At 55.8% G+C, this 18,901-nt stretch overlaps 6 protein-coding genes across 6 annotated transcripts in view; 1 reads left to right on the plus strand and 5 right to left on the minus strand.

The window, feature by feature from the left end:
- CHGG_09720 (uncharacterized protein) overlaps positions 1–1,151 on the minus strand; it is a gene marked incomplete at both ends in the record, with an annotated part of 1,981 nt that extends 830 nt beyond the window's left edge. Inside the window, one exon of the mRNA XM_001227646.1 lies at positions 3–1,151. Coding sequence (XP_001227647.1) covers positions 3–1,151 — 1,149 coding nt within the window. The remainder of the gene's footprint in view (positions 1–2) is intronic.
- A 677-nt stretch (positions 1,152–1,828) lies between these two features.
- Positions 1,829–2,793, minus strand: CHGG_09721 (uncharacterized protein; the record flags this gene model as incomplete). Its single annotated transcript, XM_001227647.1, has 2 exons — positions 1,829–2,366; positions 2,432–2,793. The coding sequence occupies 2 exons, from the start codon at positions 2,791–2,793 to the stop codon at positions 1,829–1,831; spliced, it is 900 nt and encodes a 299-aa protein (XP_001227648.1).
- A 2,335-nt stretch (positions 2,794–5,128) lies between these two features.
- On the minus strand, positions 5,129–5,845 carry CHGG_09722 (uncharacterized protein; the record flags this gene model as incomplete). The annotated part of the gene is made up of 4 exons (XM_001227648.1): positions 5,129–5,274; positions 5,326–5,459; positions 5,530–5,617; positions 5,821–5,845. The coding sequence occupies 4 exons, from the start codon at positions 5,843–5,845 to the stop codon at positions 5,129–5,131; spliced, it is 393 nt and encodes a 130-aa protein (XP_001227649.1).
- An 872-nt stretch (positions 5,846–6,717) lies between these two features.
- Positions 6,718–11,725, plus strand: CHGG_09723 (uncharacterized protein; the record flags this gene model as incomplete). The annotated part of the gene is made up of 7 exons (XM_001227649.1): positions 6,718–6,730; positions 6,785–6,932; positions 6,989–9,027; positions 9,322–9,358; positions 9,443–9,513; positions 9,889–10,043; positions 10,193–11,725. The coding sequence occupies 7 exons, from the start codon at positions 6,718–6,720 to the stop codon at positions 11,723–11,725; spliced, it is 3,996 nt and encodes a 1,331-aa protein (XP_001227650.1).
- Positions 11,726–13,544: 1,819 nt separating this feature from the next.
- CHGG_09724 (uncharacterized protein) lies at positions 13,545–14,892 on the minus strand (the record flags this gene model as incomplete). Its single annotated transcript, XM_001227650.1, has 4 exons — positions 13,545–13,634; positions 13,710–14,161; positions 14,273–14,519; positions 14,611–14,892. 4 exons carry the CDS (start codon positions 14,890–14,892, stop codon positions 13,545–13,547), a joined length of 1,071 nt encoding a protein of 356 aa, XP_001227651.1.
- Positions 14,893–16,162: 1,270 nt separating this feature from the next.
- Positions 16,163–17,874, minus strand: CHGG_09725 (uncharacterized protein; the record flags this gene model as incomplete). The annotated part of the gene is made up of 4 exons (XM_001227651.1): positions 16,163–16,534; positions 16,711–17,286; positions 17,357–17,603; positions 17,753–17,874. The coding sequence occupies 4 exons, from the start codon at positions 17,872–17,874 to the stop codon at positions 16,163–16,165; spliced, it is 1,317 nt and encodes a 438-aa protein (XP_001227652.1).
- Positions 17,875–18,901: the final 1,027 nt, after the last annotated feature.

Genomic DNA, 18,901 nt, shown 5'->3' on the forward strand with positions numbered 1-18,901 from the left:
ACAGAGGAGGAAGGAGGGTGGAGGAGGGTGGTTTCGAGGGGGTGGTTTTTTGGGTGGGGGGGGTGGGGGGAATCGGGTGGTGGTGGTGGGGAGAGGGTGTGGCGGACGCTGGTGAGGTAGATGATGGCTGCGGTGAAGATGGCTGGGAGGAGGCGGCCGGCGTAGTGGGAGATGAGGGAGGGGAGGAGGTAGGTTGTGGAGGGGGTCGAGAGGTTGGGCGGGTCTGAGACCAGCGCGACGTGCGTGAATATGCCGAGGAAGGTGGTGAAGAAGTAGAGGGCCGGCGAGGTGGTGAAGATGGTGAGGAGGACGGTGAAGAGGATGGAGAGCGGGAGGGAGACGGTCCAGCGCGGGTCGGGGGCGGTGCATTTGAGGGTGGGGTCGGCGGTGATGGTGAAGGAGAGCGGGAAGTAGGAGTCGAAGGGGATCGATTCAATGTTGTGCTGGGAGGAGGAGAAGTACTGGTAGTACTCTCCCACGAGGGTCGCGACGCCGCACCCGCCCGTGGTATCGCGGATGACGCCCGCGTGGATGGCGGCGCCGCAGAGGAAGGAGTCACCGCGGTAAGGGCCGTTGCCACCACCACCGACAACTAAAGGCCGGAAGTTGACGTCCTGGTTCCCGACATGATGCGGGTTCAACACGCGGACACTGGCACAGTCGGCCGGGCAGCGGAAGGCAAAAGAAGTGTTGGAGAAAGGACGGCAGTTGATTCCGTCGAGGCCGCACTCGTTGTTGCGTTTCCAGAGGGTATCGACGCAGTCAATATGGCGGATGGCCGCACCGGATGCGTCGGTGGCTGTCCCCTTGCTGAGAATCAAGGGGATGGCAAGTGAGGTGGCCCAGGCGAGGAGGAACAGAATCAGGAGGCCTATTCGTTGCCATCGTCCCGGTAGCGCCTTCTCAAGCCATTTCCTAGGAAGTTGCTGTACCGAAGGGAATATGGGGTTGATAGTATGGATCTTGGGCGGGTCAGGGCCATAGAGGAAGGCGAGCCATTTAGGGGCCCTGTTTCTTGACCAGAATCCCCTTGAGCCTGATTGGTCTTGTAGTTGCCGCCGTGGCTGAGACGCATCGTCGAGTTCGAACCGCTCATAGTCTTCGTCGTGTAAGAGTTGAACCTCCTCATCAGTCACCTCGGAGACCTGCATCTCGATGTCGTCCTCCCGGTCCCCATATTCCGCCGCTTTACTTCGACTCATATTCATACTTCAGGACTTCGCCGAGGGTGTGGATTGCTTTGCAAGAACCCCATCCAAAACTTGATATTCCAATATCTGCCGTTCTGTCTCGAGGTTTGGGTTGACTAAGAATACGAAGGCCTGGGATCCTGGAAATGCAGGGTTCAGGGGCAGAGGTCCTTGATGTAAAACTCAATGTTCACAAAAGGGAATAATTTAAAACAAAATGGTGTTATAAAATGCAACATAACGAGTGAGGCGGACTGTTCAAAGAAACAACATCTGCCCTCAGGATATGTCCTTGATGTGCCGGGTGGTTGAGTCCCTGTAAAAGTCAGCCGCAACCCAAGCTTCAGCTGCAGGGGCTTCATCAGGCCATCGGGGTCTGGCCAGCCAATGACTAAGCGAATGGCGTGAAAAGGGCGTGGGACTCGGATACGACATCGACAAGCTCGGACATACCAGCCTTGCAGAGAGGTTTGTTCATTATTCGTCGTATTGTCATTTTACAGTTCCGTGTATACAGAGGAAGACGTCCTCATGCCCGCCGTACCTATCGTACATCCAGACGTTTCTTAAGAGTGGCAAGTAATACAATCATATCGCACAGCGCTTATCCGCGTTCCCCCAAATACTCTTTTCTCCCCTTAAGCGTCGATGAAGCCCTTGACGTTCTTGAGCCACGCCATGTACTCCTTCTGCTCCTTGTAGTCCATGTAGTCCGGCGCAAAGATGGCCAGCGCCTGGGTAATGCCGCGCTCCTCGAGGTAACGCTCCATCAGGATCTGCAGGTCCTCGTCGAGGCTGCCGAACGGCGGGCCAGGGTATGTGCTCTGAGCGGCGTGCACAGTGTTGGCGTCGGTGCTGTGGGCCAGCTTGGCGTCGGCATAGTAGTAGAGGTTCTCGACGACAATGGCACCGTCCTGGGCGACCGCCTCAATGTTGAGAGCGCCCTTGTTGTTGGACTTCTCGATGACAATGTTGAGACGGCAGGGGACGGAGGTCTCGTCTTCACCGGCCTCGAGGTCCTCGTTGCCCTCCTGGGCAAGGTCGGCGGCGCCACCCCGCTGGTCCTGCTGGCTGTGGCCGTGCTCCATATCGTCAAGGTCATCCTCCATGGCCTGGTCATCCAGCATGTCGGGCTCGTAGTTGTGCAGGTCGGTGATAGAGAAAGTGACCGTGATCCTGGGTAAGAAGTCAGCCAAGGAACGAACATGTAAGAATAAAGCAGCCATGCGTGGGAAACCTACTTCTCCTCACCAAACATGCGCGTAAGGACAACATTCTCACTGCCGGGAACGTCCTCAACCTTGAATGGGCTGTTGTCCAAGAAGTCCTTGATGCTGGCGGGCAGTGGCTCGTTCTGCTTGACGTCCTTCTCGAAGTCGATCTCGCTGGCCAGCTTGGCCGACACCTCCTCGTCCACCTCGCCGGCCATTGCCTTCCGAAGCATTGATGTTGAGAAGGCAGAGACTTGCTGTGTGCGGAGGAGCGAGGTCGGGCGGGCGCTGAGGATGCTGCTCGTCCTCTGGTAGCGGGAGATGGTGGATGTGGTGGAGGCACGGGCCAGGGCCCTGGGCGCAGAGCGCGCAATAGAACGAACGGACATCATTTTGGCTGTATTTGTGTATTGACTCTGTGAGGAGGATGCAGAGCAAAAAGAAGGGGAAAGTTGGGTCTAAGTGATGAAGTTGAAGAGGTGGGAATGGGAGGGGAGGGTGAGTTCTGAACCCAGCTACCGAATGAAGCCTCTGCGCAAGCTCCAAGCTGTGGAAAAAAATCGCGTGCACGGGCCATGAGCGGGGTCCAATCATGGAAGCGCGACAGAACATCACTCAGTGAAAGACGCCAAGCCAACACCGGGGACTCTAGAGATCCACACCTGGCACAACGAAACATAAGGTACCTATCAATGTTGTTTGCTGTTTGATACCTACCTAGTAAGAAGTGGGTAGGTTAATTCTGTATCAGGGGTATTGATTCATCGCTTCATAACTCATCACAACGCAGTAGTATCCCAGCCGAACGCCACCTGAAAGCCAATCCACATCCACTCCCATTTTCCACTTCCTTAGGTTAGTAACTTCCCTTCTCACAAATACCTTAGGTCAGCTAACAACCCCATACCTTTTCCTTCCCCCCCTCACCTCCACCTCCCACCACTAAAAACCACCAGCACCACCACCACCCCCAACCACCACACCCCCCATACCCGCCGCCACCCTCACAGCCCTAGCCCTCCTTAGCCCAACACCCCTCGCCCACCCCCCAACAACCGCCCTCCCCATCCCCATCCCCATACACCCCATCCCCATCCCCATTTCTTAGGGAGAACCCCAGCACAACTACCATGGAGATTCTCCCGGGAATGGAAGAACGGACAGGGGGGGGTGTCACGCAGGCCGAGCACCCCCTCCAGGCAGCTGCCGAATATGCCCGAGGCGCGGGCCGCCAGGCACAGTTGCTCGGAGATCAGCACCGTGTCCTCGCGCGAGCAGCGGGCGCAGATGCGGATGTGCGTTGTGTAGGTGCACATTTCTTTTCTTTTTTTTTTTTTTTTTCCTCTTGAGGTTGGTTTTTGGTGTTGGGGGGAGGAGATGGTTGATGGCGTTGGTTGGGGTTTGATTTGATATGGGTTGGCTTGTTTTGCTGGGTGTCTATGTGTGGTCTTGAGGCCCGGTTGAGTGCCGTTTGGTGTGGGGTTGCGTTGAGTTAAGGGGTTGAAATCTTGTATTGGGGTCGGCAGTGTTCTCAAGTCTATGATATAATCGAGTGGGGACGATGCCGAAACTCCGAAAGTGAAGAAATAGAAACTAAGTGGGATGTGGAAAACGGAAATATATCCCCCGCCAACCTCGATTTCAGATCCGTGGACGTGAGCACAACCGCGGACTCGAGGCTCGATCCGACCCGTTGCTACATCAAAAGCGAAGGAGACCGGCTTCCCCGCGGAACGTGGCCCATCGTCCCGGCCATACGGATAGGCCCCGTTGTGCGCCAGATCCGTGACTGTATGAAGCTTGGAGTGGGTGTTGCCGTCAAACATGGCGACAACGTGCGGAGCACAGGGTATGTTGGTGCACGTATCCGTGGCCGAGGGCGATGAGGGAACAGCGGAAGACGGAGGGGGGCACATGTGCCTGTGTGGCATGTCATACAGGCCCGGAGGGACATGGCGTGAGGGAAGGTTGACAGATTCATTGTTCTCCTATGAGATGACACCACTGGACTCCGCTAGGCAGACTCGGAGGACTCGAGCGCAAAGGTGTGCCAAGGTCTACCACGACGTTCCCAGGGCTCCGGTCTCAGAGAGATGAGATGGGTCCCGGGCCGTCGCTGGCATTCGGATACCTGCCGCTACCCCGTGTGTGCAACCGTCCACCCCGCCAATTGCGGCGCCCGAGGGCTCCGATTCTGCCCCGTTTGTCAGGCTGCCGGCCGCCTGGGGCCTTGAGGGCCGCATCATACCGCACCGCCTTGACAGCCAGTGCCGGCACCGTCGGCAAACACAAGCGCGGATATCATTCGTTACCCGCGCATGTCACCTCGGGATACCGCGCATCGGGGACTGCAGGCCTGCTCTGCGCTTGTGTTTCGGGCGTGCACCGTGCGGAGGATGGGGGCTCGAGTTTTTCCAGGGGGGCTTCGATGCCCGGAAACGCAGGCTGACACGGCCAGCCGCAGACAGCGGGGCATCTTGGCCAAGGAGATGCTGCCAGGGGGGCCGGATGAGTGTAAGACACCGGGAAGTACAGCATGTAGGTGCGAATATCCGCCGCCGTGGTGACTGACGCCCGACTGTGCCTCAGAATGTCTCAGAGAGTTTGCTCGCAACCACATCCGACGTGCAAGACGCAAGCCGGCGACCACCGGCGATGCCCTTGTGCCGTTCGCGTGGCGAGCACATGGGACTTGCATGCCCCCCTCCGGACTGACAGTTTGGCGTCTTAGAGGCCTTGGGGAGGGAAGCTTGAGGGCTTGACGTTCCCTGCGGCTGATACCTTGACCCAGGAAAGACTGGTGAGGTACGACCAGGACCCTTCGAATCTGCTGAGCAGCTGAACATTCGCGTCCACAGTGAGATCGGGCAGATCTAAGAGAGGGTCAGATTATTGATGGAGAAATTGGGGGAAAATAGTCGTACAGAACCCGTCGCGGTGCTCTTTCTCGAGGGCCGAGATCTTCATTTTTAGCAGATCTTCTTTTGCGCTTGCCGGCCGTCCTGCGCGCCGGGTTTTCTTGACCTCTTCGTACTCCTCATCATATTGGTGCACAAATCTGGGCTATAATTAGCAGGTGGCCCTATCCTAAACCGACGGTTTGTGATAGTTGACGCCACAGCACTCACTCGTTGATTTTGGTTTGAACAGCCTCGAGGGCAAGAGGCTCGTCTCCATTCTCTTGGACAGCGTTCTGGAAGAATGCGGCACGGGCAACTTATTACAATTAGTCAGCCTCGAAGCCACAAGGAAAAGAAAAAGAGAATACACACGGAGTGGTTTGTCCTTTTTCCTTCGGGTCTCGGCGATTTTCTCGAGTCGTTCATCACGCACTTGGGCCCGATGAAGGCGTTTCGAATCCCGGCTCTTCCCATGAAGCGCGTCGATATTCCCGTTTCGCTTTTTCGCGATTTGCTTACGCGTCTTCTCTAGTGTTTTTGCCATGATGAACGTGATCTTGTCAGATTGGCTGTTGTGATTCAAGGTAAGGGGAAGGGGGCCTGTGGGATGAGAGCTGTCTGTCTGGCGAGCACCAGTTCCAGTTCTGGCCCGGAAGTTTTTTTATGGAGCAAGTCGATAACGGCGGGGCATTAGGCCGATAGGAAGCTTAAGTGCTTGCAGGGGACCCCGAATCAAGCACCACAGACAAGCTGGAGGTACTCCGTGCAACAATCGTCAATATTTCAGGAAATCAACACACACAGCTCTTGTAATGCTCTGAATTTAGCGCGTTGATTGCATCCATTTTATTCCATAACGCCTTTCACCCCCTTCCATTTATACCATGTCAAACCCTGACCATCCCTGCATTAACCCTGGCGGTGCATCAGGTGGGGCCGTCGCGGGGGTAACGGAGCTCGACGACGCGGTCGCGCTTCCCGTTCTTGGAGAATAATCTACATCTGTAGCGACTGCCCTCCACCATCCTCGGCCGAAATTGGCAACCAGGAACCCCCACACCAAACTGACTCCAACCATTGCGTTTATACTTGATTCGATCCTCTTGGTCTTTGCCAACTGGACCTATTCTTTGCTTGTTACGCCGCCGTTGTTTCAATCATTTCTGTTTCGTAATCTTCGTCGCCCTTACCCAGTCGGCACGCGTCGTAGTCCAGTAAACACGTCCTGCACAACCACGCGTTCTTCCAACAATCCCCGTTTCAGGTCCACCCAGAGAGCAAACAGAGAATACCAATACCGAGACCCCATGGCCTTCGAATCTGTTTAGCTGCTGTCTGCTTTTCGGTGCCGAGATTCCCCCCCACAGACCGCTATAGCGGGATACGCAGGTCCTGCTCCCTTGGGTGACCACCAGGATGGGCATCTCAGGTATCATTCCACCTACTCTTCCCTCTCATTGTTTGACCCGCTGACCCCCCCAAGGCCTTCTTCCGCTGCTCAAATCAATTCATCGTCCCATCGAGCTCAAAAAGTATGCCGGCGAGACCTTCGGCGTCGATGCCTATGGCTGGCTCCATCGAGGTGCCGTAGCCTGTGCCATGGAGCTAGCCCAGGGCAAGCCAACTCGGAAGTAAGTCCTTCCGGATTCCTCCTCCCTTGACCTCCCCAATATTGACATCGCATTAGATACGTGGACTTTGCCATGCACCGTGTTAGGATGTTCAAGTACTTTGGTGTTACCCCGTATCTGGTGTTCGACGGCGATTTCCTGCCCAGCAAGGCAAAAACCGAAGCTTCCCGTTCCAAGCGCCGAGAAGAAACCAGGAAGGCCGGACTCGAGCTCTTGAAGGCTGGCAAGCCGTCGCAGGCTTATGTCGAGCTCCAGAAGGCCATTGACGTCACGCCCGAAATGGCTCGTCATCTGATCGAGGAGCTTAAAAAGGCCGATGTCCCGTATGTGGTCGCACCGTACGAGGCGGACGCTCAGATGGTCTACCTCGAACGCCAAGGTCTAATCAGCGGCATCGTCTCGGAAGATTCGGACCTGTTGGTGTTTGGCGCGAAGCGCCTCCTGACCAAGATGGACCAACACGGTCATTGTATTGAGATCAACCGGCGAGACTTCTGCGCCGTCCGTGAGATTTCTCTTACCGGTTGGACGGATAACGAGTTTCGGCATATGGCTATTTTCAGCGGCTGCGACTACCTCGATGGCGTGAACAACATCGGCCTAAAGACTGCGTATCGGTTGATTCGGAAGCACAAGACCCCCGAACGCATCGTCAAAATGCTGCGTTTCGACGGCAAACACCAGATCCCCGAGACCTACCTTCAGGATTTCAAACAAGCCGAGCTCACCTTTTTACATCAACGTGTATTTTGTCCTAAAAAACGGGATATTGTTCTCTTGACAGACCCGGAGCCCTCAGTCAATGTCGACGACATGCCATTCATCGGAGCGCCGGTCGAGACGGAGATGGCTCGGTCTATCGCCGCTGGCGATGTCAATCCCATTACCAAACAACGTATTTTAATTCCGCGGTCTCCCGGGAAGAGGAGGATCAGCCAGGCTCTTGCCCCAGCGAGCGGACCACCCAGAAGCCTTGGAAAACCGATTAGCGAGTTCTTCAAGGACAGGAATTCCCGTCGGATACCTCTCGGTGAAATGGACCCGAACTGCTTCGCCGTAGATTCGGATCCGAACACCAGTACACCGGTTGAGGAGGCCCCCCGCCCAATCGTGTTCCCACTTCCACGGCCATATGTCGAAGGTGTGGAAGAGGCTTCGGCGAGTCCGGCCCGACCATATACCAGCAATTCTTCTCACGTGCTTCGTCGAAGGACGGAACCTATCTCAAAGTTGCTCGGTCTAGATATATTCGAGTCATCAACGCATCGTCGTCGGACAGCCGGCCCAGCGATCCAAGTGTATCAGGACCCGGTGTCTTCCAGCAGGCCGCCGAAGAAAGCCCGCCTATGTGACGACTCGGCCTTTGCCGGAGTTCCCAGTGTAACCCCAGAAAAAAGCAAATTCTTTTCCGCGAAGACGCAAAAGAAGCCTGCGAGGAAGAAGGCGGACGAGTTTTTAATGTCGGATGATTCAATCGAAGAGGCATTCCGGAGTCTCCCCGACCCCTCATGGCGCTCTGACAAACCAACCACGCCAGCTGACGACATCGCCATTTTCCATGAACCATCTCCTAAGAAACAGAGAGAAACTGTTCTTCCTCCGGAGACGTCAATCGACAACTGCGACCAAAACTCGGATGATGCGGTAGAAGTACCGGAGTCATCGCCTGTTCAACACGGACCAGACGAGGGGGATAGCGGCGGCCATCCCGCATCGATGACACCGCTGGGGGAGCTGCTGAAAGGGTTTTCGTATGACATGGCACAGCCCCGAACCCGGGTCGTCCACGGGCTACCTACGCCGGCATCTAGTATCCAGCAAACGGCGACCCCAAAGCATAGGAGCCCGAGGGGCGCGCAAATCCCCATGCCGACTCCCCTACAACGACTTGGAACTCGGGCGTTGCGACGTGGAAAGTCCCAGTCGATGCCCTTGACCCCGCCGGCAAGCAACAGTTCCAAGCAGCTCGACTCGTTACCTGTAAACCCGGCATTCATCCCTTTGCCAAGAGTAGATGTCGTGGAGGTTGAAGCGCTGAACATGTCCCTGGGTAGCGAGGATCAAATTATTCCTGGTAGCGACAGCGACGATGATGGTGTGGATGCTGTGGATGAGCGACCCGCACATTTCAGCACAGTCAGGCCGCTGAATCTGTCGAAGTTTCTATATTCATGATCTCTCAATTGGATTGGTAGGGCGGGGGGCAGCGAGTAGGAATAAGGAACTGGAATGGCGAGGTGGTGCAAGTAGGAGCGGGAGGAGTGCATAGCGTGGCGCTAGCGGTTGGCCGATCTGTTCTGGGCTCGAGTTGGCGTTTGGAATCTGGCGGCGGGAGCATCATAGCAAGTGTTGTGTATCTTTAATCAACTTGGTGTTTGCCATGCTCTAGGTCATGATGTTGGGGGCGGGGCGGATGAAGATGTTGGGTATGGCAACGGAAGCGTTTGAGCGGGTTGCCGGAGGGGATCATCCATGTTGGTGGTTCGCTGCAGACACCCCCCATACAACAGATGTGCGCCTTGGTCTCTCGGTCACAGACCTACCATTTACCAATGGAGACAAGTGCGGCATTGGTTGTGTTGTAAGCTCTTATCTTATTCAACCTATTAACTTTGCTTGTTCGTATTGTTTGTTGGCGTTGCTCGTCTTCCATTGCTATTGTCACCCCCAAATCCGCTCTCAATAGCCTGACCGCCTGGCAGAATCGGCGAGCTGCAGAGGTGGGGCAGCAACGGGAACTCCACATCCACCCAAAATTTCGCGGCGATAAAATTCATCCGCTGTCGTCCCGCCTCGTTATTTTTCCTCGAGAGGTCGACGCCCACGTTTGACAGGATTGTTCGCAGCACGAGAATCTCGTCGACGTCGGTGTCCTTGAAATACGAATGTGAAGACGTCTTTTCTACAATTTACAATTCAAGAAAGAGACACAAAGATGTCGGACTCGACTTTACAGGTAAGCGCCCGATGCAAACCGTCCTCACCAAAGCAAACGTTCGCCGACTGATCCTTGTTCGCTTGTACCAGGAGCGCCTGCGCGATCATGCAAAGGCCTTCGATGGCCTTCTTTCTCTAATCCCAGCCAAGATGTACTACGGGGAAGACACAAGTGTATGTTGTCTCTCCCTCTGCTCGCGCTCTCGCCCCTCGTCGTTCAGGAGTTTGGTTTGCGCACCTCCAGCCGCATAGCCGTCCGGTTTCGGTTCCCCCACCTGCGTGCAGAGCTGTTACTGATGCGCCCATTCGTTGCCTCGTGATAGGACCAGTGGCGGAAAAAGAAACAGACCAAGGACGAAGCCAAGGCCGCCAAGCGGGGGAAGCTCGACCCAGACAGCGAACTCAACCGCAATGCGAAGGAGGTGCTTGACGAGCGGGCGCGGAATAAGCGCAAGCTGCGAGAGATGGAGGCTCAGGAGGAGAGCGAGGAGGGGTCTGGACAAGACGACGACAGTGACATTTCCGGTATCGAAAGGGAGAAGCCTGGGGAGGGGCTGAAGAAGAAGCTGAAACTGGACCGGGACGAGGAGCAAGAGGAGGAAGTGGAAGAGGAGGAAGAGGTGCCGAAAAAGCAGAAGGTGGTAGAGGCAACAGCACAAAATGCCGACGAGCCTGCTCTCAGCAAGAAAGCTCAGGCAAAAGAGAAGAAGCTGGCCAAGAAGCAGAAGCAGGAGGAAGCCAAGAAGGCAAAGGAAGAGAATCCCAAGAAGGCGAAGAAGGCAGAGAAGGCTAAGAAGGTTGAGAAAGTCGCCGTCGAGGATGATGAGAGCACGGCCGAGGCGTCCACAACGGACGAAGCCCCCGTGCAGCCATCTGCTGAAGCCGAAAGTGACGACGAAGTTTTGGCGCCCATCGACGTATCGGGACTCGCAAACGAAGAAGACACATCAGCGGAATCAACGCCCGAGTCACCCACTTTTGACACAGCCAAGAACACCTCAGTCGAACCCGCGAGCACCACGACCTCGATATCCTCCGCTGTTCCGCCATCAGAAAAGCCCAAGTACCTTAAGATTCCTGCCGACACCACTGCGCTTCGCGCCCGCCTCGAGGCTAAGCTCATGGCCCTTCGCGCCGACCGCAAGGCCGACGATTCCGAGGGCAAGCCCATCCGTACAAGGCAAGACCTAATCGAGTCGCGGCGTGAGAAGCAGGCCCAGCGGAAGGCCCACAAGCAGGAGATGCGCCGGTTGGCTAAAGAAGAGGAGGACAGGAAACGGGAGGAAGCGCTCAACAGTGCGCGCAACTCGCCCGGGCTCAGCCCCCTGTTCGACCAAGACGACGACCGCAACGCCAACCACTTCGCCTTCGGCCGCCTCGCCTTCTCCGACGGGACCGAGCTGTCGCACGACCTAAGCTACGAAAAGGGTCCCGCCAACGCCAAAAAGAAGGGACCCTCGGACCCCAAAACGGCGCTCCTAAAGCTCGAGGCGCAAAAGAAGCGTGTCGCAAACATGGATGAGGACAAGCGCAAGGAGGTGCTCGAAAAAGAGACATGGCTGGCCGCGCGCAAGCGCGCCGAGGGCGTCAAGGTTCACGACAACGAGTCGCTGCTCAAGAAGGCGCTGAAGCGCAAGGAGAAGTCGAAGAAGAAGTCGGAGCGCGAATGGAAAGACCGCGCCGAGGACGTCAAGACATCAATCCAGCAGCGCCAGCGCAAGCGCGAGGAGAACCTCCGCAAGCGCCGGGACGAGAAAGCCGCCCACAAGTCGGGCAAGAAGAAGAACAAGGGCGTACAGACCAAGAAGAAGAACCGGCCTGGGTTCGAGGGCGGGTTTGGCGGTGGGCGGAAATGAGGGAGAGATTTTGGACGTCGGGGAAACGGGAAGCTTTGTCGGGGGCGGGCGGCCAGGTAATGCGGTCTTTGTTTCGTATGTCGCTGCGGTGTCTGGCGTTGATATATACCGGACGTACCGCGGTATTTTGGGGCTTTATTGTTGTCTTTTGGGCGGCACCTGGTCTGCATGCTATTCTCGGAGTCCAGTGGATAGGAAAATATCATTGTCTGAGCTGATCGCAAAGCAAGAAACTCATCGCCTATTCCGCATACCGTGTGCTCCGTCACCTGAAGCCAACTTCAAAACTCCCCCTTGCCCCGAACACGAGCGCTTTCCATCCCATATCAGGCACAGTATGAGTTCGATGCCCGCCCCCTCCCCATTACCCAGTGCCAGGCCTTTATCAATGAGTTGCGACACTGATTAACAACTCCCCCGCAAGACGCCCTCGTGGCCGAGCGGGGGAAGGCGGTGCTCCCCGCGGAATCTCCCTGATAGTATAGGGGGTGCCCAGTTCGAGCCCTGATAAAACCCCGACGGGGTTTTCGTAACTGGCTACTGATACTCAGTAGCTGGTGAGCTTTTTGTGTGTTTTTTTGCTGGTTTATTTTTATCTCCTGCTCCCTCTTGTTTTTTCCTCATTCGGAATGCGCTGAGCCAAGGCAAGATGATTGATGAATGTAAAGGAGTAATTATTTACCTTCCACTATCATGTCGACAAACCAACTGATCCAAACAGTTCAAATCCAGTAATATGGCACGCGACCACCCAAATACCAAATCTATTCCCAATTGACAGCCTTCATGGGCAGGGATTTTCCAGATTGGAGTCATGACACGCCATCAATTATCTGCATGAAATAAAAAATAAAAATAAAAGGAAGTAGAAGAATCCTTAAGATAACAAGAGAAGAGAGAAGAAACAGGCTCCCTTTTGCTCCGTTTCCCAGCAGCCAAACACAAGAGCTCCCCCCGAAAGTAGATAACAGTGGAAAAACCAACATGGCCCGGGCATCTAGTTCGTGGTACAGCCCAACACCACCACACCACCACACACACAACACCGGGGGTTGAGCCGTCAAAGCCACCCCCCCCCCCCCCCCCTTCCCCGTCCACCTCTCCCTCCCCTACCAAGACTAGGCCAGGAAGGATGCAATGAATTGCAGGTAGACAGACAGACAGACAGACAGAGAGACAAATGCCGCCCTTGTTCCCGATCCCGATCCCGGTCCCAGCCCCACATCTACACCTTCGGCCCCCAGCCCATTCCCTCCCCTACCAGGCCCGCTAGCTACCTAACCAACCAACCCACCAACCTAACGCGTCCGTTTTTCGCCGCCCCTCCGAAAAGCGTCCCGCCCCGTCCGCCAGACAGAAACCTCCAACTTTCTCCCCCAGCCGTGCCGAATCCCAGCCCGAAACCCCAGGTTAGAACCCATGAATGTAGCGCCGCCCACCCTCGAATCCTCCGACGCTTGATTATCCGCGCCTTGACGACGTTGAAAAGCAACCCGCACAGCCCAAGAACACCCCGTCGTATTTTCCCAGATCCGAGTAAGGAGAAGGGGTAATCTCCTCTGTCCATGTCAAACACACCACCAAAAACATTCGTTGCTGAGGAGATAGGCTTGGCGTAACGGAGTAGTTTTGAGGAAAAAGGAGAAAAGGAATCGGCCGAGGAGGATGGCTGGGTGGTTATGGTCCGGACAGCAGATAAATTGCACGGTAATCGTGGGCAGTGTTTTGATCGCCGCATCGGCAAACGTAGTGCCACCAAATGAGGGAGTCAGGGCATGTATCGGTGCAGCGGGGATACTGGCGGCAGACTACCTGACCACTAGAGAAGGGAGTCAAGGCGTGTGAAGACGCTGAGGCAGGCCGCTACGACTTCTAGCTGGAGTTCCTTCTCTGGAGACTTGTTGATTTCCTGGAGAGGGGTTAGTTAATTTTCGGTTCATAGATATGAATGATGAGGCATGGATAGGGGTCGCGTCAAACGTACCTCGGCAATAACCTGCGGCAGGTTCTCCCCAATGTCGTTGCCGGTGGCCTTGCGGCCAAAGGGCCACTGGCTGTAGTCGGCGAGCAGCTCGTCGGTCTGGTTGAAGGCCTTCTCGCGGGCCTCGTGGCCGAGGGTGGACAGGGCGTTCTCGAGCACGTTAGCGGCATAGGCGGCGCACACCATGGCGACGGTGCGCAGGTGGCGGAACTCGAGGTTCTCGGGCAGCCACTGCGAACCGTTGAGCACGACGGTGCGCTGCGTCAGCATGTTGCGCACGCGCCGCCGGATCTCCTCCTTGGCGCCGTTGTCCACCACCGGGTGCGTCGCCATGTCGAACAGCAGGAAGTTGCGCTTCTCGGTCCGCAGGATGCCCTTGTCTACCAGGCCTTTGGCCAGCCGCTCGCGCACCTGCTTGAGCTGGTAGCCGATCTTCATGAGGTTCCATGTCTCGCCTGCCCGCCCGCACACAGGTTAGCACACGCACTTGCGAATTCGTATCCGTTTTTTCGGGGCCGGTGTGGGTGGTAGTGATGATGATGGTGGTGGTGGTGGTGCTCGCATACCGCTCATCAGGTCAATCCAGCTGCTGACGCTCATCTTCTCGCTCGTCTTCATCATCTTGAGCGCCTCGTCCAGGAGCACTTCGCCCGTCAGTGTGTCGTCGATTACCTCGATGATGCGGTCGGGGAGCGGGAAGCTCCGCCTCGAGGGCGTCTTTTGCATGGCTATGCGGCCACGGAAGGCCAGTTCGAGGACGATGCACCCGCGCAACGCGTACGAGATGTTGTCGTTCCAGAAGGAGAGGTAGCCCTGTTTCCGTAGACCGGCGTCAATCATCTGTCAATCTACCCACCACAGGCCGTAGTGAGGAGAGAGTCAGTCGGGTCTCGAGAAAACCAACCTGCTTGTCCTTCAGCCCTAGTAGCAACACCTCCTCCATAAGCGTCAGCTTGGGCTGCTTGCTGCGCTCGGCGCTCTCGCTCATATCGCGCGGGTCGAAGACGATCTTGTGGCCGTTCTCGCCGCTCTCGTAGTTGGTCTCCGGCCCCGCGCTGGTCGCCCCGTTGCCCCGGACGTTAGCCGACGAATTGGTTCGCGACCCGATGCCGCTGCCGCCGTTGGTATCCCCGTCCCCTCCAGCGCCGCCTCGACGCCGTGTCAGGCCCGACGTAGTGGTCGCCATGGCTTTGTTTCTTCTCGTATTCTTGTCTCTGTCTCTGCTTTTCTCCCTTTTTTTTTTTTTCTTTTCCTTTCCCTGGTTGCCTATGTCCTATTCTTATCGCGGGCAGCGCTAGAAACCTTGGGCCTGTGTTGTCTGTTTTAGCTTGCCCCGTTCGCTGGGGTGGTGAGGGCCCGTGTTGGGGTGATGGGGTCGGTGGTTGTCGCGCGCTGGCTGATGAGATTCTTTGGCTTGGCCTTGGCTTTCGGGGATTGTTCAGGTTGAGTTTAGGGGTTCGACACGACAAGGCGATTTGCTTGGCGGCGCTGGGGAATTTGCAGGGGCCAGATGTCGAGGTCTTTGAAGTACGATTTGGCTGTGCAGTCGTCGAGGACAGTGCAGCGAGAGGTGACACGAGTCGAAGTTGATATTGGTGCGGTGTCTGCCTTGCCTGGGGCCCCCAATGTTTTCCCCTTGCCCTTTTTTTCTGCTCCTTTTTCTGTTGCGCTCGACGCTGCATGTTGAAATGGGGCTTAGCGGCTCCGATAACGATAACGTGGGTGAGATGCTCTGCCAAAAGCGCATTGTGGGGCGAAGCCCGGGGGTTGCCTGTTGCCAAGATTTGACTTCGAGACTCGCTTCGACACTCGGACAACACGAACATGAAGCGAGTGATGTTGATATTCTCAAGACAACCAAAGTGGGAATTTCTCTGTTACTTGAGAGTACAATATTCACGTCGACTTAGATGAGCTTTTCAGCCTGGCTATCTATATCGTCAACCTTGCCTCGCCCATCTTGCTTATACACACCTAACCCTAACCCAAGACCCTTGGATCGGTTCCACGTTCAATGACACCTGCGACGCCTGGATGGTTTCTCATCAGAGGATACAACACGGGTTTCATAGGTGCCAAACGAGCACTGCCTCCTCCTTCATGTTCATGACATCTATCTCTGAGCTGATATGTTTCATAATGGAATGGTTTCAAAGAATATACCCTATTCTAGGCAGGTATCACCAACCCCTCTCCCAGCTCTGGTGTCCTGTGCGAGTGGAAGGAAGCCCCTCATTAGGTATGGGGCCCCTCCTCATGCCCCTCCGTACGCGTCATCGTCCCAGCGACCAACGCCCAGCCTGCCATGCCGAAAAGCTGAAAGGGGAAAAAAAATGTGTGTGGATGCATCCAATGAGGGGGAAAGGGAGATTAAGATGATATGATGCCGCTGAAACCACCTCTATTCTATCCCAAGCCAAAATGCACCCTGTTCCCCCATGCACCCCAAAACTCCATCAAACAACTTCTTGAGAAATGATACCATCCATACTCCAATCCCCCTTCTGCGCCCGGTTGAGGACCTCTCTACCCTTGTCTGTCAAGGACGGCTTGCCGGCCTTGTCGGTAGCCTGCTCGAAGAAGACGGGTTTCCACGTCTCTTTTGTCCGCTCACGCTCGCGGGCCTTCTCACGCTGGGCTTCCTCGAGCTCTTGCTTAACTGTCGTCGCCCGCGAAAACTGTTTGGCAAGAATGGCTTTGGTCACTTCTCCCCAGAGTTGCAAGGACTCGTTGGGCAGCTGCTTTTCGGAAGGCGGGAGCACCTTAGGCGCGACAGCAAGAGGGGCGATGTCGATGATTGTGATTTGGTTCTCGGGGGGGTGGGAATTCTGTGAGGCCAAGGTTAGCGCTATGTCTTCGCTGGGGAAAGTTATGTGTGCTCACTAATGGCTTGGACCCGACGGTGAACACGATCTTCTCCTTCCAGGGCCCGCCCAGCCTCACGAGGATGTCCGCCTCCGGGACGTCCTGGATCTGCCGCTTGTCATCCTTCTCTGGGTCATACCGGAAGATGATGCCCTCGACTTTGTTCGTTGTCCCGGCCGAGCCAGCCGTCGTCGTAGTAGCGCAAAATGGCCTTGAGTTTGGTCTCGGGGCATGTGACGTAGGCCATGTCACCAACACTCACACTCAGGGCGCCCCTGAGAATACCGCCCAAATGCGCAGCAGGATGCGTGAGCTGGTACGTCTCATGATCGCGACGCTCCACTGTGATGAAGATGCCCAGGTTGTGCTCTCCTGGCATCACCTTGATTGAAGTACCCGTAAACTTGGCCGTGATCTGGTCAAAACCCTTGGCATGGATCCCTTTCTCCGGGCAGCTGACGTAGAAAGCACTGACGGGTGGGTGGTGAGAGGTCTGCTCCGTCAAGTAGGAAACCCGGACTGGCTTTGCGGGGTTCTTGGCTGACTGTGAGACCGAGACGGTTGAGGCAGCCCTAGCATCCCCAGATCCAAGTCCTGCTGGTACGGAGAGCTTTGCCGACTTCATGCTGGACGCGCTGCTTCCAGGGCTGCTACTGTTTCTTCGCAGCGCGCTCGTATCAATCTTGGGAGCGTCATCCTCGGTTTCCCAGTTACACTAGGCGGAAATATTCCATCAGTAAATGTCCTCTTTGCCCAGGGATTTCAGACAACCCGCCTCAACATACCCTGAAGAACTCGCCCAAGCAAGAGTTGTAAGGCTTGCAGGGCTTCCCTTTTGCATATTTGAGGTCCTTTGTAAACCAGAAACGCAACACTTCCAGCATGCGGTCGACCGGCTCGTCTGCCGTTCCGATGGCGATGAAGGCATTTGGGGAATCAAGATAGTTCCAGTACTCGAGATTCGGGGTCGGTTCGAGAAGTTGTGATGGCAGGGAGAATCGAACGGAAGCGAGGTCGGCGACCCCTATAAACCTGAAAAGGTATACACGTTAACACCGTATGCCAATGCGGTCGCCAATGACGATATGACATCTCGCCAGCTTCACCGACCATGATCGACTTCGCACGCCGTTTACAGCGAAACGGGTTGGAAAGGTGCCATCTCGTCCCAGTGTACTCACTTTCTTAGAATCGAGATGAAGGTTTTGAGCTTTGATCCGTCATTCTGAGGTTCGTCTGTCGCAGGGACATCCGGCGACGGCGTTGCAGCCTCCGGGGGATTATTCGCGGAGAAAGACCACATCGTCGAAGCTCCTCAAGCCCTCCTCGGCACGGCACCGGGTGGACGAATACAGTGGATGGATGAAAGGTAGATTTCCCGTAAAGCTAGCGATGGCCCAAGGGAGGCTTGGCTTGGTGAGAATAAGTAGATGGGGCCAGGTATTTCGTGAATTGCTGAAGTTGGCGGTCGAGAACTGTGACCGTCACCGGCTTAGGGGCGTCCGGGGGCCGATCAGCGGGCCGAGCGCCACTGCAGGGCAGTTGATAAGGCGTAGCGGCGGACGGATAAGGGAGAAATTGAGGGGGATCCACCCCACCAAGCAATCACCTAACGGTAAGAGGAACCTGGAACACTACCTGGTGCGCTCACCGCCGTTGAAACAACTTTCACAATTCAACCTTCAGCCTTTCATCTTTTGTCCCCTCAAGATCATCTGGGAGTATGGTGCGATCAGGAAGAGAATGAAGTGATACCGAGCGGAGAATTGAGAGATCAAGCGAAGAGAGAGATCCCTACCACAAGAAGCTCTCCGGGGTCACGCCGGGGGATCACAAACAGTTCCGTCAGCCGCCTCCGGGCGAATCATCAACCAATCATCTAGCCACGAGCACAAATGGCGGGTCTTAGCCAGTCCAACAATGGCTCGCCGGAAAGAAGGCTGCGGGTTCTCATGACCCTCCTCAGTTGAGAGAGGCCCAATACCCGTCCCGCAGTCAAGAGACGATATTTAGCCAATGAACCTGGTATCCTCTCGCACGAGGTCGCAGAGGTAGTCGATGAGAGGAACGCTAACAGGACACTGTGTATTTATGAAGACCAGTACCGGAGCTCGAGGGTTCTATGCAGAGAGAGACCCGATTCCATCCTTCCTTGCTATCTTCCACCTCAAGTGGGATTGGGGATGCGGTATATGTATGACCTTCACATTGGAGAGCTGCCCGCACATTTCTGTGAGACGACCTCCTTTCTGGGCGACGGGAGTTTGAGATATCTTCCCGTTAAAGCAACCGAACAAACCGGGCTAGGACAGTTATTCTCTCACGGTTTG

This window comes from Chaetomium globosum, genomic scaffold, assembly GCF_000143365.1.
Source record: "Chaetomium globosum CBS 148.51 scaffold_7 genomic scaffold, whole genome shotgun sequence".
NCBI lineage: Eukaryota > Fungi > Ascomycota > Sordariomycetes > Sordariales > Chaetomiaceae > Chaetomium > Chaetomium globosum.